Genomic DNA, 22505 nt, shown 5'->3' on the forward strand with positions numbered 1-22505 from the left:
TCTCAACGTTTCTGCAATAACGGCTGGGCTCACCTGGGCTGTGTTTCCTTAAGATCTCTCATGCTGCAGTGAGATGGCAGCTAAAGCTGAAGTTAAATGAAGACTGGAATAGGCTGGATGTGCAAGACGGTGTCTTCCCCCACATGCCTAGTGTCTTGACTTGGGTTTCCCATGGCTAAGTGGCCTCAAGGTTGTGGGTTTCCCACAGCTAAGTGGCCACTCCTTATATGATGGCTGGCTTCCAAGCAGCCATGTCAGAAGCTGCCAGTCCTTTGACAGTCTAGGTCTGGGACGGGCATGGTATCATTTATGTCATACCCTGTTGGTCAAAGTGGTCACAGGCCAGCCCAGGTTCAAGGGGAAGCAGCATGGCTCCACATCTCAGTTGGTGGAGTGTCAGCAAATGTGCAACCAACTGTAACCTGCCATCCGGCTTGTGGGGAAAATATGGGAAGACATTTCAGAGACAGAGCAAACCCTGGTCTGGATCTCCACAGAGAAACCAGAGTTAGAAACATGAATGGGAAGTTTTCCACAGAAAAGCTAACAAACCGTGGAGGTAGATGAGATGAAGGAATTGAAAGTGGGAAAAGAACTACATTTAAGAGGAATTTTAAGAGGGGAAGCCAACAAAGGAGAGAGAACAAATGCTAATAGTCAATAAATAGGGAACTAGCTTGAGAAATCAAGAGAGGCAAGAGCATCAAGAAGTGATCTGTGGATAAATGCTGTAGAAAAACTGAAAAGAAAGGTATAAGAGAGAAACAGAATTGGTAGTTTAGGAAACATCAGTGACTTGCAAGAGATCATTTCTGGTAGGACCGATAAAAGAAAGATTGCAAAGGACTGCAAAGAATATTAGACAAAAATATCTGAAAGGAGAGGAGAGAGAGTGAGCACTCAGTGTCCTATTAGTAATGGTGGCTGGAGGCAGTGAGTGTACACCTTCCTGAGAAATCTGTCTCTGAAAACAAGGCAGAGGGTTTGAAGCAGGAAGCTGTAGTCACAATTCTGTGTGCCTGTGTGTAAGTGCATGTTTGTAAGGTGTGTGGTGGAGGATAAGTAGAAAAGGAGAGAATGGAGGCAGAGAAGACAACAGCAGGACTGATAAAAGTGGTATATGGATGAGATGTTTGGCTTCTGAATGGATTAGGGATCCTGGATGAGTCAGGAGGAAGCAAGCTGAGAATGGCTTAGTATATTGAGATCTTCAGGGGATGTAGTGGAAGGAAGTTGAAGGGGGAATTAAGCTACTACATCCAGAAGCGATCCTGTGGTTTCCAGCATCCAGCCCTTCTCCTTTCTGACAGGTCTTTCTTCCCCTTCTTTGCTTAAATGAACTCCCCCAAACTTTTAAGTCCCTTTTTTCCAGATGGTCTCTCTGATTCTACCAGTGAGAATCACGAATTCTAGACTCCTAAGAATTTCTCCAGAATGTTTTTCAAACTTCTAATTTCATGTATCGCTTTCCCCATACATAATATTCATTGGGATTTTCTCTTCCTTGCTAAGCTTCTTGTATTGGAGGAAAAAACCCAACAACATTAAATTTAAAAAGGGTTTTGATGGTCATGGGTACAAAAAACTGGGAACAGTCAAAAGAATGGGCAATGAAGAACTCTTAAGGAATTGCCAAAGCCAAGGTTTATCTCTTTGCTTTGTCTTTCTTCATTATTGTGGTTGGAATTGGTTATTACCAAATGAAGGTAGAATTAAAAGACTTTAAAAATAGTTGTTGTAAAGATACAAAAAAAAAAAAAAAGGTTTCAAGCAGCAGGAACAGTCACATGCTCATTAACTTTTGGGAAAATATTTGGGAAAAATATGGGAGAGTGGTATAAAATAATAGATAAATCTTTCTCTTATCTTGTAATATGTAGATGGTAATAGACTATCACTTTCATCATTTTTTTTTAGTATAACATTCTGCCTCAGAAAATGATTAAATTGATTGCATGATAAGATGAAGAATATATGTGTAACTAAATGTAAAAGTTATTTTCATCTAATACTTTTCCTTTGTAGAGACACAGAAAAATAATTAAGAGTTGAGTGTGTCTGTATAAATAATTTAGTCAACTAAGTCAAAGATTATGAGGAAAATAAAGGCAAGATAGACAAGCTTTTTTTAACAAGGGGGCTGATATTACAGTGCCATATAAGCCATATATGAAGCTTATTTCATATCAATTTACAACATAGGTAAAAGGCTAGCATAGCTCTTGGCCTGTAAAACCAAGATTTTAATTTCTGTGTCTTAACCATGTCTTGCCCCTTAACAGGATAAGAAAAGTAAGATGCATGATAAGTGGAATTTACAAATGTCTTGTTTTGTCACAAACTAAAATTGAAACTCCTGGAGGAGAGGAAGTATGTCTTCCATTTTTGTGTCACTGTGTCTGGCAATAAGAGGGCCTTGAAGGGATAGAGAGGTGCATAAATGAATGAATGAATGAAGCATAAGTATTGAAATAAGCTTTATTTGACGATAACCTGAAAAACTGTAAAGCAAAATTAGAAGTTATATTTTTGAAGGTATATAAAATATTTTCCAGTATTAACTGGTAGAAATAATAGAAACTAAATATATTGAGATATTTCAAATTAATGTTTGCTCTAAGCATATCTATTTTAGTGGAAAAGGTTTTTAATGCATATAGGCTTCCATGAGTCAGCATTCCCTTTCTCCTTTCACTCTCAACTAGAAAAATCAGTTTTGTACCTAAGAGCCAGTGATTTTTATTTGAAAATAGTTAGATTTCCAGAATTTACCATTTAGCTCCAATCCCAGAACTAAGAAAGGGATACCAATGTTTTAGAGTACATTATGTAATGCAAAAAAATAAAGAAAAATTCATAGAAATAAATAGAACATTTCAGCTTATGCTTAGAATCCTTCATTTGGAATATGTGATTTCTTGGATCATATTCCATGGAATGGATTTATGATACCTAGCTTGCAATATTCTTTTTAGGTTAATAATTTCACTCACATGATTTGATGTCTCCAATTAGGTCTTAAATAGTCTGCTTAGGCTACTCTGTAATTTTGCATGTTGGGTCTGGCTTCTTTTGGTAGTATGAATGGGAAGGGGGTCATTATCAAATGGTTACAAAAATTATATATATATATATATATATATATATATATATATATATATATATGCTGGTTTTGTCCCTTAATTTGGGAAACAAAATGAAATGATAAAGAGGAAAAAAAGAGAAAGCCACTCAAATTGGGCTTCAGAAAGCCTAAGGTATCTAACCATCAGATTCACATAAAGGCATACAGCAATAGTTACTCACCTACATTTAACCCTCAGTGCAAACCCAAGCTGCAAGCCCTACAAATCATATCCATAAATACATGCAGCATATGAAGGAAACCTAATTTGGCATACATTATTTAAGAAGCACTGTTCTCAAGCACGAAATTAAAAACTTGCCTCCTTCAGGGATCACTCTGATGAAGTGACTAGATTTATTAATTTAGTAGCTGAAGAGACCTTGAATACTAGCAATATAATTTTCTATTTCCAATAGCGATATCACTAACTCTTCACTGATGAAATGTAAAGGCAAAAAGTTAAGGAAGGATCATTAAATATTTTTTTTCTGCTCCTTGTCTCCTATAATATCACATCAAGCATTCGACAAAAAGCACAGAATGGCAACAGGGCTGTGCAGGGTACTGCATTCCAAGAAGGCATTTATCCTACATCAAGGTTAAAATTTCAATGAGTTTCCATTGGCTCAATGAATGCATAAATTAATGCTATTCAGAGAAGCTTTAACTTGCACAGCTGACTTAGGAAGCGTGTGACTAAGCTTCTAAATTGGCATCGAAGGCATATTTACAGGAGTTGCCTTATCTCTGCACCACTTATTTCCTTTCATCCCCCACTCACTTCCTCCCATTATCATCATCACTCTCATCACATGCAGCTGAAGTTTCTCCTTCAAAATCAAAAGCCCTTGGAGAACAGCCCTGCTGAAAGCTATGGGTCACCAAAAAGGTGGCTGATATGGCATGTCTCTTTCATTTACATTTTGATTAAGTGACAGCCTCTTAATTTGGGTCATTACTGATACATAAATCTGTAGTGAAAATGAACATGCATTTTTAACGTAACCATTTTTTTACATGATTTATTGTTCTTATAATGTGTAAATACAGAAAAAATAAAAAAGTCCAGCTCTTAAATCTCCTAGATACGAAGCACAGCTAGTGATTAATTTGGCAAACTCACATCCTCTGTGGAGGCTGGCCTCAGGCTCTCGATGGCTCATATCTCTTTAGTATTATTTCAACTGAACTACGTCTCAGATTTCAAAGACCGTCCTACATAAATCTGTCTACTCTATTTGACTGATCTTCCTGTGGAGGATTTGTGAGTGGTAAAAGGAAAGGCTCAAAATGGTTTTCCATACCTGATTGTGGACTTTGTTTGGGGATTTTGGCTACCACTTGAGGGCTGGAGGTGGAGTGGGTTCGCTGGCTGGCAGAGCTGTGGATGCTGCTGGGGAGGGCGGCTGAGATATTCTTGCGGGGCTTCGCGTCTTGCAGCCACATGGGCGAGGCTTCGAAAGCCTGCATCCTCCGGGCGTGGCTGTTGGCACTGACTTTCAGATAAGCCTGGGCCTTGTGTTCTTGAAGCTCTCCGTAATTGGCATCGGTCACCCTGCACTCATATAAGCCTTCATCCTTTTTCCTCACTTTGGAAATCTGAAGCTTGTGGGAGATGTCATTGCCTTGGACTTTCACTGTCTGAAAATTGCAGGTTAAGGAAAAAAAAAAAGAAAGAGCTGCATCAATTAACTTGTTCACGTTCTTTGACCTGAGCTAGCTCATGTTTGAAAATTAAGGAGTATTAATGGGCTCAAGGCCACCATCAGGGAGTCTTTTATTTTCTGGACAGTCAAGTCAGAAGATCTTAATTATCCTATTCTACGACCAACTGTATTCACAGAATCAAGGGATGATTCGTTCAAACCAGCCAGCCCCAGATTCAATTGGCCATGTGGTCCCCATTTCCCAGATTCCAGAGCAGCACTGTCATTTTCTCTTGGGATTGGCCTCTGCTTGGTTGGATCAGTTGAATGAAACACAAGCGTAATGAGGCCATGTCTGTAGTTTATGAAACATCTTTAACTCACTGTAGGCTACAGACCAAGCTCCTCAACTTGCAAAGATCACAAAGTATTTTGTGGGTCATGATGAAGATTAGATGAAGATGTAGTTTTATTCCCTCATTGGGAAGACTACTAGGGGTGCTGAAAATGTGGCCTTTAATATTAAAAATTTTTCATCTCAAAATTTTTGGTGTAGTCTTGCCCATAATCATGGGGTAGCTCATGCTTAAGGTGCAGATATCACTTGATGTCTTACGGATGAGAAATGCCTTCCTGTCATCATTGTGACTCTTGGGAAGTGGAACTTAGAGTATCATCAAATGAACACTAATTTGGCTTGCAAAATTGAAATTGATCCTTTTATTTATTCTAGTAATTTTTATCCCAGCTTAACAGCAAGATCATACATATGTGTGTGTGTGTGTGTGTGTGTGTGTGTGTGTGTATATATATATATATATATATATATATATATGCCTGTATATGTATATATATCCATAAAGATTTTTTGCAGAATAGTTAACTTTGATATACATCATACACTATCCATGACTGAAAGATTGGTGGATTCTATAGGACATGTATGAGTTAACAATTTAGATGGTTTTGAAAGATAGAGAAAAGAAGTAAATACGGCAGAAAGGTGTTCTATTCCTGGCCATAACACTTTCAAATGGCCATAAATGTTTAAGAAAACTTGGGAAATGTTCATCTGCTTTTTACATGTAGAGAGTTAGGTGCAAATAAACATTTTTCATCATTTGAACCTTAACCATAAATAAATAAATATATGCAAAATTGTCAGTATACTACAAAAATAATGGAAATTAGCAGATTTTAGTATATTATCAGTTGAATCTCCTAATAAAGTTTGAGGTAGAGTATTTCAATTATTATTATCCCATTTCACAGTTGAATAAATGGAGGTGAGGGGTTTGGGTCAGTGATTCTCAATATTAGCTACCATTAGAATCCCTTGGCGAGCTTTTTACAAACCCTTTCACTTGGGTTAATGCAGAACCTTTCATTCTACATCTCTAAGGTTTGGACTCAGAGAACTTTTTCTGAAAGCTCTCCCAGAAATTCTAAGTTTATAACTGCTGGCTCAGGAGATAACGTCCAACATCACATAATGAGTGAACTGGGAGCAAAGTACTTTCCACCTCAGTTTGTGTCTAGAATGCTTTTCATTCAGTAGATTTTATGAACTGTTGGTTTAGATAATACCATTAGCAGGTGTGTGCATGACTGTGTGCCTGATTTTGTGCATCTGTAGGTCAGGATGTGTGAGGCCATTTTTTGCTTTTAGTCTTTAGGGACTATGGGCACAGGTGAAGGGAGAAAGATGAATAGGCAACAAGCAATCTATCCAATTTATGTCTATATGAAAAATGAAATATTTGAGAAAACTTTATTCTTAACAATTGATCTAACCAATACAGCTTTTCTGGCATTGTCTGAAAATAACAGTTTCTGTGACATCAGAACAATTGAAATAGAAATGTTCTAAAAACTTGGTGCCTTTACGAATATAAATTGGAGTTTCTGGCTTTTAATAGCCAATTTTATTTGATTTCTTCTTCCCATGTTGAGATTATATTTAGATTGTTGAATTTGATTCTTTAAGTACAATATATTTTCAACTTTTTTGCATGATGTAACCTGATTGTATACCACCTTGTGCTATTGGAAGAGCTTCAAAATAAAGTTCCTTTTATAAATGCAAGTCATTGCATTTTCAGATTCCTAAAAAAATAGTAAATTTGTGCTTAGCAGATCATATCCTTTTTATTACATAGCTACTTCATTTCTAGTAATGGGAACTTGTTTACTAATTATTAGCAAGTTAAGCAGTTTTATTAATATAAAGTGAGTCTATGTGGCTTCATTTGAGGCCTAGTTTAAAAAAAAAGACATTTTTTTCAATTGCATACTAAATTATTTAAAGTAATGACCACTAGAGTAAAAATAGATCTCTGTATTTTCAATAGCATGACTTTCCAACCGTGTTTTTGTATTTATATCGGCATATGATTTTTAACCTGGGAGTCAGAAATACAAGTCTTTTATTGGGGATTGTGAGTGACATTCAAAAATGAGTTGTTTTCCTTAGAGTATCAACTTCCTGTTGGATGCTTCAACATTTTCTGCTTAGTAAGATTTTTGTATGTTAATATTTTGCTTACAATTAAAGAATAATTTTGTAATTTTGAAAGGATAGTAGCATTGCAGCCCAGTACCCTTGCAGTTATGTAACTGTTAAAAAGAACAAAGAATAAAAGTGTCACACAACCAATTTGGATGGTAAAGTGATTCTCTAGCTCACTGTTCAAATATTTATGAGATTAAAATCTATAATTTAATTGTGTGGACCCTAAATTTGCTTCAAGTTTTATATAATCAATGAGACTCTCCCTGCGTTTGCAAAGTTGTCTCTCTCGGGGACAAAAAATTAGAGATAACTTAAAAGATTTTTAGAAATCTGTAATTCACTGACGAATTTTCACCATGGGCCTTCCTGGCAGCTGACTATGGAACCGCGCCCCCTGTCGTCTGTCGCTGTGACTACTCACACTGATCTTGGTCCCGTCGTTGTCTGGGTCTCTCTCGGGTAAGAGCTCCACCTGTAGGAGAAGGATACAAACGTTCAAGCGGGACCCCGGACGGTTCCCCAGACTATCGGAGTTCGGGACCCAGGAGCAGCGTCGTGCCGAACCTGCCAGGCGAGACGCAAGCCCTGTTGTTGTTCTAACATTTCATTTGAGGTGATTAAGAAAAGAGAAGGAAAAGGAGGATTTCTACCTCCTCCACTCGGTAGCCAGCCTTAAAGGGCAGCTCTCTTTCGGTGGCCATCCCTCCCGTAGCTGCATGGTGGCAGCCGCGACTGTGCCATCTCCAGCCCGCGGCCGCCTCCAGCTGCGAGCGCGGGACGCTGCGCCCTAGCGCGGCCAGACCCCGGGTGCAGAGCGGCACTTCCCCACCTTTCCACACATTCGGATCCGTAAAGGACGAATGGTTCCCGGGAGGAGTAAGGAAGTAAGGAAGAGGGGGCCGGGGTGTGAGTGGTTGTTAAGTTTTCGGGGAACGAGTTGCTGCAGCTTTGCCCCAGAGGCGCCCAGGTGCCTTCCTCTTCCCGGGTAGATTTTCTCCTACCGATTTTCTTTTTCTAGCCCTGACTTCCACAGCCTCTTTTTCTCAACTGTCTCCTACTGTCTCCTTCTCTGCTGCGATCCTCTTTTCCTGCCTCCCCTTTCTTCCCGCTGTTTCCCTTGTTCTCTTTCCCTCGTTGCTCTCCTCTCCCTCTTTTTGTCCCCTCCTCCCCTTGTCTTTCTCCTCTCCCACCCCTTCCCCCCACTGTCTCCACCCTCCTTCCCCATTTCTCAAATCGCCCTCCTGTTGTCCCCTCCCTTTGCTCCCCTCCCTTCTCTCTCCTCCTCCCTTGCGCGCGCGCGTGCCGACTTGCTTTCTCCCCCTCTCCCTCTCTCTCCCCTCTCTCTTCTCCCTCTCTCCCCTCTCTCTTCTCCCTCTCTCCATTTCCATCAATCTCTTCTCTGCAAACAGCAGACATGAGGAACTGGCCGAGAAGGGGGGATGGGGACTCCCCTCCTACACCCCAGCGTCCCTGAAAGGGGACGGGTGTCCCGGGATGTATCAATTCAGCTGTGCCATCCTAGGCATCTTTATAATGATCAATACTAAGAGAAGGAGACTCTTCCCTGTATAACCGGGAAAGATTCAACAATTTGACTTCCTCCTTGGTTTTATCTGGAGTCACCGTGACAAGTTCAGCTTCACCCTAAGAGAGCCAAGAGGGATCCCCCCAAGGGCACCCAGGTACCATCTTGGGCTCCAGGCTTCTGGCTAGATGCCCAGAAGACTAGGAGAGTGAATACGGTAGACACAGGGGGAGTTGAGGACGCTGCGAACTCCGCTACCTGCGCGCCTGCCACCTCGGTCCCGGGCTCCAGGTCCTCGGGCCCTCGCAGGAACCACCACTGGATCTCTAGGTACACCGAGGCAGAGCCGCTTTGAAAGGCGCAGGACATCTCCACATTCTGTCCCTCGGTCGCCGTCACGTTCCGCGGAAACTCGGTGAATTTTGCTGCAAAACAAAAATGCATCCTTTTGGAACGTCTGCATCACTCTTGCCAGCGTCTCTTTCCTTCAGAGCTTGCTGCATTTTATCTTGGACTTGGGGGAAAAAAACAACAAAAACCCCTCTGTCATCCCGACTTTGCCTCACTCCCAACCCCACTTCCTTTGACTCTTTCCTATCTTATTTTTGGTATCATGCCTAAATCACTTTGTTGCTGATCAAGTCCAGATAATGGAAAGGTTAATGAGCTTGCCAATAATTCCTCTCTGTTAACCAGGCTGCTCAGTTAGATCCAAATACCAATTCCTTTTGTCAGATTGCAGTATTCCTCCAAACTTAAAGGATTCAGTGCAGTACGATTTAGACAGCCTGTCGAGTTGATATATAAAAAGAGCCTCTTGCCTCTAAGTTTCTAAACAATCTATGACTAATCGAATGCTTCTTGCAATAGAAAGTGGGTCATGATTAATCTGTCAAAATGCACATTCCTGATATATCAAAACAATTATTAGTAATTGTAATTCAAAGCCTAGAGCACAGAAACAACTTGTACACTTTCTAAGCTGTGTATATTTCTTTCTTTCCAAACTAACATTCATATTTGTTCCCATCAAGCCATGTATCTTAAATTGCTATACATTGTAGGTTGCCACAATCAGACTTCTGGGCTTAGTACAGATTACAGATTATTTTGAAGTCACTACAGATATGTTTCTCAGTCTTTTCATTACCAACCTTGCCACTGATGGTTGTCAAGATTCATGGAAGCATAGTGAAACTCGCAAGAATAAAACATCCCCTTCCTCCCAAAGGCATTTCTTTAACATGCAGTGCTTTGGATAGCTGTTCTTATCTTGTTTAAGGGACACTTTGCAAAGAGCTGACAATTACGTAAAAGTAGTCTTGGAGAGATTTGTAGCTGATGGAAGTGCATACCTACAATGAACATTTATGTAGAGGAAGATTGAGGGAACTGAGGGACTGATTTAGGGTGGATGCACTTTACTCCCACTTTTTAGACACACACTATCAATGCCTCTTTTCAAAATTTTATGAAATTCAAGAATGAGCTCTATTGAAATGGCACTGTATCTGTACTCAAAGGAGCTAGGAGGTGTTAAGGAGGTATTCTAATCTGAAAAGGACTTTTCTGTTCAAGCTGGAAGGAGAATGGCATTTCTGCTTGCAGAGGTGATGCAGTCTTCTGGCAGCAAGAATGTGATCTGTTCACAGTGCTGAAATGATCACTGCAGCCTGCGAAGTCCTGAAACAACTGGATTCAGCAGGGCTGCTGCTGCTTGGAGTGCAAGTCGTGCCTTTTTCATGGGTCCTCAGAGGAGTCTGTTCTTTGATAAACACACATGCAAGTGAAGTCACACAGACCCAGAAAAGGGTAACTCTAAACCCATCTGCCTACATGGAGAAGGAAGACTGTCAATTGAGAGACCCCTGTCTCCAACCCTGTATTTGTTTGCGATGATTATGTATGCATGAGTGGTTACCCTATGCACACACAGAGATAGAAGGCATGCACACACACATACACAGAACCCCATGCCCGGTGTTTGTGCTCACCGAGGAACCCACTTCATTGTCTGGCACCAACTAGGTTTGCTTTTAAAGCTAGGTTGTCTACAATTTAATAAACTTTTTAAAAAATGCCCAACAGAACACTATTCATAGAACCTAAAACCCACTGCCACTGGCTAGGAATTTCAATACATCTGTCTGGCTATTCTTTGAATGTAGGGAACACACACACACACTCACACACACACACATACACACGCCACAAGCAAATGTATATTTGCCAGTGAGTACAGACTTACCTTGAGAAGAAAGCCCTTGCTGTACATATAAAATGGAAAAGAAAACAAATCCAACATACGCCAAAAAGATCCCCATCATTCCAGAAGGGGTGGGGGGAGTCACATCAGTGTACCCAACAGCCAAAAAGCCCTAAAAGAAAGGAATGCAAATGTGTCAGCAGGCTAGGTCTCAGAGCCTTGGGCGCGACACTGAAAACATCCTGCTTGTCGCTTGGCCAGAGCTCGCTTTGGGGAAAAGGGATTGCAGTTCGCAATGGTTAAAAACCAGCTGGCTCGGATTCTGTGAGGCTTCAAGTCCAGACCCAGGCTTGAAACGCTGGGAAGTGCCTTCGCTGCTTCGCTGCCTGCTTTCAGCTACCTGGCAGCTCGTCCAACGTCAGCCCGCTGCTCCGGCTTGCGTGATCACTGCCCTCCCTAAACACCAAGCCGGCTCGGGAAGTGGGGAGTGGGCAAGAGGGGCGGGCTGGAGGACTTCGCCGGGCTCGCCGCGCCGCAACTTTTCCCTCTAATGGCTGCGATGATGCCTTTAACTCTCCGCGCGCTGGACAGCTCCCCACCTGCGGGGAACTCGGGCCCTGCAGCCCACAGAAGGGAGAAGGCTAAGGCGGCTCGGTCTATGTTTTCCGCCCGGAGAGCAGGAGCATTTATTTTTTTCCAATTGGATTTTTTTTCTCCATCAATTGAATCTTTTTTGCCTGGGCGGATCGGATCACTCGGTGCTTAGGAGGCCGATACAGTTGTAGGATTGCGGCGTTTTCTGGGGGCTAGGAAGGAGAGATTTGAGGAGGCAGTTGGGACCTTGTTGCAAACGAAGGGAGGAATGGGTTGAGATGAAAGAGATAGCTTGGGGCGATGAAAACAGTCATTTGAGAGGAATGTCGCTTAACCAGTTATTAACTGCTCTAACTAGAATGATCACATGCTATTATTTCACACGAATTTATTGCCGAACAGCCTCCAGTGGAAGATAAGCAGTTCATGCAGGCACCACATCACTGAAACTGACTAATGGAAAAGAGAAAAAGTACAAAAAGTCACGTACTGAGAGAATTTTCCAGAGAAAAACCTCGCCATACTGTGTTTGCTTTTTTTTTTTTTTTTTTTTTTACCATATGCCCTTCTACCCTCCCTGCCTACATTTCACATGTATTTTGGGAGTGGGGGAGGGGTTCTAAATACCATTAAGGTCTTCCTTACAGGATTTTTGTTTTATTATTTTGCTTTTCTTTTGCATGATACAAAAATTATGCAATGCTCCCTGGGATTACATGAATAAGGGACATAGTTCAGGAGCAAAAGGTACACTTACAGTAAGTCTTATAATTTGGAAGAAATTTTGTTACCTGCCCCAAGAAGGCTTGATAATACATTTTATTTCACAGTAAGAAACCAAGCAGCAGTACATATCCCTTTAAAGACTCTGTCCTCTTGGAGGCTAAACATTAGTCAGTAAATTTAAATCTTTTTAACAAAATTAAAATCATTTGCCATCTTAACAGGGTACCAACTATTTTATTCCCATTATTATTTCCAGACAACTATGCTGCAAATCCTCAGTGTTATTTGGAAAGATGAGTCGGTCTTAATAAAGCTGCCAGGAAATCAATGCAATATATGTATTTTCATTTACAGATAAACAATTTGTAGTTGGCTAATGCCTTCCCTGGTCAGAAAAAATTAACGTGAACATAGCTGTTGTCTTTTTAAATCACTTACCCTTCTACTGCAGCAGCAACTTGAAACATCAGAAAACCAAGACATGAGAGATTACATAACAATATTGTTTATTTCCTGAAGACATATTTTTTTTTCCATCATGGGTAGAGAGAGAATATGAGATTTGGAGAGTCATGGAGTATATTTTACATCTCTTCCTTTTTAAGCCAACCAGATTCTTTAACTTCCAGTATTCAGCAAAGGATTTTGAAGTTTGTCATTCCAAGAACAGAAATCCTTTTATGCCCAAACTCTGTCTCTTGGAGAATGTGTTCAGAACACAAAAGCACAATGCAAGTTAATGCCTCTACCTCTTGCTAAACTTTACTTGGAACAACAACAATGACAACAAAACTTTGCATGTATTAGAGCTTCAGAGGTTAATAATCTCTGGCCTTAAATTTTATGCCTGATAGGATATTCTCAATGTTTACCACAAGGTTTTAGGTTTATTTCAACATTTAGCATAAACATAAGTTTAATACATCATGAAAATGACCTGACTCCAAGGTTGTCTGTTGTTAGAACAGTTTTCAATATAAAGGAAAGAGGGCATCTGTTTCAAGCAAGAGATGCTCTGAATTAACTTGAAAAAGCATTTCAACTGCTTTTAAGGGGAACCAGATCAACACAACTGCAAAAATATAACACAAATAAGTTTAAAAGTGTGAACAATACAGTGTGAGAAAAGCTTTTATGGGATAAATCATCAAACTACTTTAAATAGAAAATTATAGGCAGTTAAGCTACCAAAAGCAAAAGAAAGACAAAATTGGAAAGAATTTATGTTCTTTTTTTTAATGAAAAATGCATTTTCATTTTATGAAAAATGCATGGTAAATATTTTGTTTTCAGTTTTGCCAGTAGTGGACCAAATATTTTTTCTGAAGTATCTGTTATATCATCTACAGAACTGTAAGTAGTGCTGGTAAACACATTTGCATTACCTCCTATATAGATTTTGCCTTATTAAAGACAAAATGTATCTAAATTAAAAGTTTAAAATGCTAAGAAAATTTAGTTAAAAAGTAAATATATCCAGTATATCAAATGACCGAGTTCTGGTATTAGTTATATCCCATTATTTTCATAAGTTCCTACAAAATAATATATTCTTCTATAAAACTGGCAATAAATTACCTGGAAAGACAACTTGTCTGCATCTGGATATGGGAGAAATGTCTCCTGTCCATATCTCCTTCCTGCAAAAGATTGCTGAGGCTTTATCCTATAAAAATGACTACAATTCTCTTCTTCAAAAAGAAATACCTATTTAAGAACCAGTGTTTCAAAAACAAAATCCTACCATCTCATCTTTTGTTTGTTTTCTTGCCCTCTGAATTAGCTTTTGGTCATTATTTTGTTATTTTAAATGTAGACATCTGTATCACAGCTATTCCCCCCCTAAAACTCATAAATAAGAATACTTATCTGAATATGCTCCTAACTTCTCAGGCATAATTCAGTAAGTTTGAGTATATTCCATTGCCTTCCTCTGGTGTCTTATTTAGACTGAATTTTTTTTCTTCTTTTTGTATATTCAAACTTATTTAACTTTCTCTTTCAAACACGCTGTTCCATTATGGTGCCTGCAGTGCTTTACATAAGCTTTCAAAATCATTATCAATTCAGTCAAGAGTTAAACTGGAGAAGGGGGTCTTTATGTTCTGTGGTTACAGACTACATCATCCTTTCCTCTCAAGAGGGCTGTGGGGAATATTTGCATCTTGAAATGGATGGGGATTGCTATATTTCACCCCCATAAGGTAGGAAAGGATGGTTTTCCACATCACACTTTCATAATCTGTCCTAAATTGAGGCCAAAGTGCCAAATGTAAACTTAAAAAAATTCTGAATTATTGGAAGGCACAAAATTAGGTATTTTTCTAGAAATAGCCTTTATTAGAAAAGCATTTAAAGAAAGAATTGGAAGATAATCCTTACAGATCTAAAGGGCTAAGCTACATTTCTTCACCTCCTTACAGGCATATCACCTAGTTGGATAAGCTGCAAATGCTTTTCCGTCAATGCATCTGGGGATGCCTCCTAAGATGTTGCAGAATCCTTTCTTTGGGGCTGCTCAAAACTGTGTATAGGAGACAAAATTTCAGGAGATTGAGGAAAATTTTCATCCACAACTTCATTCCTTGGTTAATTTTTCTCATCTGGGGAAATAAAAAGTAGGATTTGGAAAGCCTTTTGGTGGCAATAAAAAATCCACAGAGGAGCTCTAATGTATCTGAGGAAAATAAGAGTCCAGGAGAAGGCCACTAACTTTTATCAACCACGGATAACCTTTTAAAATTTTATTTCAATTGAATTATACAAGTCAATGCTGGGGCCATGCTGGGTTTACTGGGCTCCTCTACATGTTACAATTTCAAAGATATTATAGAGACAAGGACACATGACAACAGCAGAAGAAACACATAAATAATATCTCTTTCTGGATACGTTTAGATAAACTTTTCAGAAAATGAATGAATTTCAGAACTGGAAGCAGAGCTTAGGAAACAATGAATTCAAACTGCTTATTCTACTGATGAGGAACTAGGGGCTGCTAGTTAGAACCAATTAGTTATGTTCCTCAAACAAATCAACATATTATTTCCTCAAGATTTTATGATCTCAAGTGCTTAGAATGAAGGGTAGAGGATTAAGTATTTTAAGGCAAGCATACAAAAGTTGTTGCTCAAGCCCTTAGTTCTACTAATTTTACTGAAAAAGCGGCCACTGAAAAAATTAGTTACACCAGGACTCTCCTAGAGACACCGGTAAACAAGTCACCTGAAATTCTAGACCCTGAGATACTCGTTTAATCCCTTCAACACACAGCGTGTTGTCATATATCTTGGGTTTCATAAAGTAAACTATCATTGAGAATAACTGGTGGTCACTGGAAGTGGTCAAACATGTTAAATAGCCAGGTGGCCTGTATGGACTCTAACGGCCCACTATGTGGCTACTGTTCATTTCAATCTTCCAAATAGCATTTCTCTCTTGATCTTTTCCTTTTGTACATGATTGAAATGTAAATTACTTAGATCTGGCTTTTATTCTGTGGAACTCTTTGTAACTTTGTAACTGAAGTTCACAAAGTTAGAACTCAAATTATTCATGAGGTCATGTTATGTCATTTTAAAACTGTAATGTCTGGCCTAGATGCGACCTCTAGAAACGGTGAAGGGAAGCTTAGCATTTTCTGTAGAAAGTTAATATCACAGACTGCTTAGATGCCTTCCACACACTCACAGACCCCTACCTTCAGTTTTTTTCCTCTTTTGAGAAATTAAAATAGGCCCATGATCAAATATAAGTTGTGTCTGCCTATGGCCCAGGACCCGACTTAATTTTTCATTAGCAAAAAAGTTAACATGAGGATTATTTTTCCCTCTCTTTGATGCTTTGTAGTAGGAAAGGCTGAGGATGTTGTAGCTGAATCTACTATCTCAGGAACCTTTCTTCTTGTTCAAAATTATTATGCAGCTGAAGCTCTGGATTTGTTCTATTATTCATTAATTTCAATATATGCCTTTCTAGTTAAAAAATCCTGTGGGTTTGATTATAGATGAATAGCTACCTTCTACATCTATTTTTGTGCAACAGATAATTATTTGGGGAAAGAAAATGAAAATACAAGAAAAGTAGCAATTTTTAGTAGAGTCTATAATTTCCAAGCTTGTTCATGGTTCTATGCCTATATTTAAAATTTGAATGAAAGTAAATAATAACTTATAATAATGCTGTTGAAAATCTTTCAAGAAACACAAAGCAATTTATAAACATTTAAATAATCTTACATTTTTAAGTATATGTGTTTCCTAATTAAAAGTAGTTTTTGAGTCTTGAAGACTTGGGTTCAAGTTTTCCTTCGGTATTTATTGTCTCTACATCTTCAAGCAAATGACTTAACCATCCTACACCTCACTCAGTTTTTTGTAAATAAGAATTGCTGTCTAATATGATTTGCAAGAATAAAGTGAGATAATGCTTGTGAATTCCTTATCACAGTGGCAGGTGTGCAATATGTGTTAAATAAAAGCCAACTGTTATTTTTGTCATTTATCTCTAACTCATGCTGTCTTTGACTCACGAATCTGAGGTTTTATGAAACTCAGACCAAAGGAAAAGGAAAGTCTCACTCAACCTTTTAGTGATTTTATTTGGGAAGACTGTGTAGGAGTATTTGGAGCCTCTCCAGAGGGAAATTGTGATGAACTAAAATCTGTTAGTCTTGGAGGAATAACGAACTGAGTATTTGAGAGGAGAATTAGAGTTAGGTCAAAGCAAGAAGACTGAATAAATAATAGAACCTTGAGACTGCTATTTATAGATGTATATGAGACGGATGCCAAGGCAACAGACCGAGTCTGGTATTTGATTTAACCTTGTTCTAACAAGGATGTATATTTGGGAAGGGGCTTTGGTATGACTCCAGGATGTATGGAGCCCCTTTACCCCCAAGTAAACCAAGATAAGCATGTTAACCCATGACTATTAAGTGACTTTGGAGAGTAATGAAAGCAATTGAAGTTACTCTGGTTGTATTAGTTAGGAGTCAAAGACCTAGAGAAGGGAACCTAGCTATCATAAAATCTTGATAGACTCAGTGAACTTATTAGAATTCCAAGGCATTTAAGGGAGTATTCTAGGTTGGAAAATGTATGGTGGCCACACTGGGATGGTTCTGGTTCATGCCAGTTATCTCACCATAAATTGCTTTCAGAGGTGGCACCCTTTGGATGATAAATGAACCAGTCACCATAGTTAAAGAGGAATATAAAATCCTCAGATCCAGCATCAAGTTCAGGATCATGAATAGGTCACTTGTGAAGTACAAAGTGAAGTGCCCTTTAAAATTCCTTTAAATGCTCAGGGTTTAGTTGGGATGCTATCTCAAGTTGGACGAAAGAAAATTTTGATCCTAAGTCAGTGTTCTAAATTCAGAGTGTAGGAGTCAGCTCACATTTTCTTTGGAGAGACCCACAGGCCCTGTGTGAGTAGCCCCTGATGGCAGGGCTGAATCATCAGTCTTGGTAATTGCTAAGAAGGAGCAAAAAGGCTCCTTTTTTTCAGGGAAGCACAGATTCAGGGGACTATACTTAGGAAAAATGCTTTGCAATTTAAGAAGGTGAAAACAAAAAACTAAAGAGGTCTTCAGAAATTCCTGGGTGTTTTCCTGCATCTGGAGGGCTTGATTCCTAACTATGAAAGGCATGTTCTATTTCTTCTCCTGCAATTTATTGAGATATAGTCATATACCATACAGTCATTCAACATGTACAATCAGTTGTTCACAGTATCATCATATAGTTGTGCATTTGTCACCACAATCAATTTTTGAACACTTTCATTTCTCCAAAAAATAATAAAAATAAAAATAATTAAAATAAAAGTAAAAAAGAATACCCAAAACATCCCATCATCCCATGCCCTCTATTATTCATTTACTTTTCTGTCCCCATTTTTCTACTCATCTGTCCGTACACTGGATAAGGGGAGTGTGAGCCACAAGGTTTTCACAATTACATGGTCACAAAGTGTAAACTATATGGGTATATAATCATCTTCAAGAATCAAGGCTACTGGATTGTAGTTCAATAGTTTCAGATATTTCCTTCTAGCTATTCTAATACACTAAAAACTAAGAAGGGATATCTATATAATGCATAAGAATAATCTCCAGAATGACCTCTCGACTCCATTTGAAATCTCTCAGCCACTGAAGCTTTATTTTTTTCCATTTCTCTTCCCCCTTTTGGTCAATAAGGCCTTCTCAACCCTACAATACCAGGTCCAGACTCATCCGCGTTAGTCATGTCCCACATTGCCAGGGAGATTTACACCCTTGGGAATCATGTCCCACATAGGAGGGAGGGCAGCAAGTCCATCTGCTAAGTTGGCTTACAGAGACAGGCTACATCTGAGCAACAAAAGAGGTTCTCTGGGGATGACCCTTAGGCACAATTATAAGTAGGCTTAGCCTCTCCTTTTTGCAGTAACAAGCTTCATAGGGGCAAACCCCAAGATTGAGGTCTTGGTCTACTAAATTGGTAGCTGCCAATGCTTGTGAGAATATCAGTAATTTCACAGCTGGGTAAGTTTAAAAATATTTCCACATTTTTCCCAGTCCTTCAAGGGGGCTTTGCAAATACATTTTTATTCTCTGCCCAAATTACTCTGGGATGTAATGGGGCTTCACACTAACCCGTACAAACAAACCAGATCTCACTCCATATTCAAGGTTCCATATAATTATGGTGCGTGAATAAACTGACCATATAAGTTAAGTTATATAGTGTGCTACAGAAAATATAGATTGTCCACCAAATAAACATCTCTTCCTTTGGTCTCACACAGAACTTGAAGTTTTAATGCATAGTCAATATCATTCTTTGCCCTTTAGTCTGATTTACCTTAGTTTTAAACAAGTCCATTTCATTCATATCGCTAATTGAAGTCTGATCGCTTTTTCAGCTTCTCTAACATTTGCTGTTTGGGGTAATGCTGACATTCATAGCTGTCAAACTCTGGCTCTGAGTTTCAGGTATTACACAGATACCCGATGTTACAGGGACTGATCAGGTTATACACAAGCAGCTCAGCAGCTCAGAATTTAGAAATAACTGTTACAACTCAGGAATAGATGTAACAGCTGTAAGAGCCTACAATCTAGGAACCATTACAGTAAGTCTTCCCCTGATAACCTATGCTCTCAGATTCAATTCTCAGAGCATGCACATTATGGTTAGACCATATTAGTGAAGTGTTAATTGTTTGCCTTTTCATTTCTGGATTACTTCTCTTAACATACTATCCACAAGGTCCACGTACCTAGTTGCATATTTCACAACTTCATTCCTTCTTGTAGCTGCTCAATATTCCATTGTAGTACATACACCACAGTTCACCATTCTGTTCATCAGTCGATGTACCCTCAGGCCACCTCCATCCATTGCGAATCATGAATACTGCTGCTATAAACACCAGTGTGCAAATGTCTATTCATGTCCTGGCTCTCAGTTCTTCCAAGTACATACCCAATAATGGGGTATAGGACCACGTGGCAACCCCATACTTAGCTTCCTATGGAACCAACACACTGCCCTCCAGATGGGCTGCACCATTCTACTTCCCCACCAACAGTGGTTAGGTACATCCCTTTCTCCATATTTTCTCCAACACTTGTATCCCTCTGTTTATTTTTGAAACATTCCATCCTAAGTAAACAATTAGTGGTTCCCAGTATGATCAAATAGTTATGCATTCAGCAGCGTAATCTATATGAGGACATTTCCATTTCTTGCACAAAGAAAGAGGGAGAGGAGAAAAAAGAAAAAAAAATGCCAAAAATAAAGTAAAATAAAATAAAAAGTTCAGACAACACCACCACCACCAAGAATCCCATACCCCTCCCTTATATCCCCCTCATATAGACCTTTGTCTTTGGTATATTGCCCATGTTACAATTAATGGAGGCGTATTACAATTTTACTGTAAACTATAGACTTTAGTTTGCATTGATTGTATTTTTTCCCCAATACCACCCCATTCTTAACACCTTGCAAAGTTGACATTCATTTAAAACATTTTACATTCATGTAAAAACATTCTTGTATTTGTACATTTAATCACCATCACTGACTACTCTAGGTTTCACTAAGTTACACAGTCTCAGTCTTTATCTTCTATCTTTCCTTCTTGTATCATACATGCCCCTAGCCTTCCTCTTTCAACCGCACTCACACTCATCTTTGTTCATAGTACTTACAGTATTGTGCTACCATCACACAGTATGGTGCTATCCATTTCTGTATCTGTACAATAAATCCTGTTGAACATTCTATACTCCTTCTGCCTCAAATGCCCAGTCTCTATCCTCTTTCTATCTCCTGATAACCTGGATCCTCAACTTCTCTCTCAGAGTTTGCTCATTAATGTTAGTTCATATTAGTAAGACTATACAGTATTTGTCCTTTTGTTTCTGGCTAATTTCACTCAACATAATGTTCCTGAGGTTCACCCACATTCTCGTATGCTTCATGACTTTATTCTGTCTCATAGCTGTGTAATATTACATCATATGCATATACCACAGTTTGTTTACCCACATACACTTTGAAAGACATTTGGGCTGTTTCCATCTCTTGTCAATAGTGAATAATGCTGCTATAAACATTGGTGTGCAAATGTCTGTTCTTATCCCTGCCTTCATTTCCTCTGAATATATACCTAGTAATGGGATTGCTGAATCATAAGGCAATTCTATACTTTTCTTCCTGAGGAACCAACACACTGCCTTCCAGAATGGTTGCACCATTCAACATTCCCACCAACAGTGAATAAGTGTGCCTCTTTCTCCGCATCCTCTCCAGTACTTCTTATTTTCTGTTTTTTTTTTTTTTTTTTTTGTTGTTGTTGTTAATGGCCATTTTAGTAGAAGCGAGATGATATCTCATTGTGGTTTTGATTTGCATTTCCCTAATAGCCAGTGAAGTTGAGCATCTTTTCATATTTTTTGAGCCATTTTGTGTTTCCTTTTCAGAAAAATGTTTGTCCACATCTTTTGCCCATTTGTTAATTGTGTTGTTTGTCTTTTTGTTGTTGAGTTATAGGATCTCTTTATATATTCTGGATATTTACCCCTTATCTGATATGTGGTTTCCAAATATTGTCTCCCATTGGGGAGGCTGCCTTTTTACTTCTCTGATACACCTTTGGTGCACAAAAGTGTTCAATTTTGAGGAGATCCCATTTTTTATTTCTTCTTTCACTGCTTGCCCTTTGGGTGTAAGGTCTAGGAAACCACCTCCCATCACAAGATCTTTAAGATATTGTCCTACATTTTCTTGTAAAAGTTTTATGGTCTTAGCTCTAATGTTTAGGTCTTTGATCCATTTCAAGTTGATTTTTGTATAAGGTGTGAGATAGGAGTACTCTTTCATTTTTTTGGATATGGATATCCAGTTCTCCAAACACCATTTATTGAACAGGCTGCTCTGTCCTAGTTGCATTTGCTTGTCCACCTTATCAAAGATCAATTGTCCATAGATGAGAGGGTCTATTTCTGAACATTCAATTCAATTCCATGGGTCAGTATATCTATCTTTATGCCAGTACCATGCTGTTTTGACCCCTGTAACTTTGGAATGTGGTTTAAAGTCAGGTAGTGTGAGACATCCCACTTCATTCCTCTTCTCAAGATATATTTGGCTTTTCAGGGCACTCTGCACTTCCAAGTAAATTTAGTTATTGGCTTTCTTATTTCTACAAAGTATGTTGTTGGGATTTTAATTGGTATTGCATTCAATCTATAAAACAATTTAGGTAGAATTGACATCTTAACTATAGTCTTCCAATCCATGAACACAGTATGTCATTCCATTTATTTAGGTCTTCCTTGATTTCTTTTATCAATTTCTTATAGTTTTATGTGTATAGGTCTTTTGTGGTCTTGGTTAAATTTATTCCTAAATATTTGATTTGTTTGGTTGTATTGTAAATGGACTTTTTTTCTTGATTTCCTCCTCATATTGCTCATTAGTGGTGTAGAGAAACACTACTGATTTTTGCATGTTGGTCTTGTACCCTGCCAGTTTGCTTTATTTCATTTATTAGCTCTAGTAAATTTGCTGTCGATTTTTCAGGATTTTCTATCTATAGGATCATGCCATCTGCAAGGAGTGAAAGTTTTACTTCTTCCTCTCCAAGTTGGATGTCTTTAATTTCTT

General features: G+C 38.7%; 1 protein-coding gene across 3 annotated transcripts in view; it reads right to left on the bottom strand.

Annotated features, from left to right (window-relative positions):
- VSTM2A (V-set and transmembrane domain containing 2A) overlaps positions 1–11775 on the bottom strand; it is a 29177-nt gene extending 17402 nt beyond the window's left edge. The window contains exons 1-4 of one of the 3 annotated variants that reach the window (XM_037837568.1): positions 11059–11775; positions 9069–9235; positions 7707–7757; positions 4432–4768 (exon numbers count right to left, since the gene is read on the bottom strand). In XM_037837568.1, the coding sequence (XP_037693496.1) occupies positions 4432–4768; positions 7707–7757; positions 9069–9235; positions 11059–11137 (634 nt within the window). In that variant the 5' untranslated portion in view covers positions 11138–11775. The remainder of the gene's footprint in view (positions 1–4431; positions 4769–7706; positions 7758–9068; positions 9236–11058) is intronic. The other 2 variants (XM_037837569.1, XM_037837567.1) reach the window with 2 other exon arrangements.
- Positions 11776–22505: the final 10730 nt, after the last annotated feature.

The sequence above is a fragment of the Choloepus didactylus genome, chromosome 5 (genome assembly GCF_015220235.1).
Source record: "Choloepus didactylus isolate mChoDid1 chromosome 5, mChoDid1.pri, whole genome shotgun sequence".
In the NCBI taxonomy this organism is placed as follows: domain Eukaryota; kingdom Metazoa; phylum Chordata; class Mammalia; order Pilosa; family Megalonychidae; genus Choloepus; species Choloepus didactylus.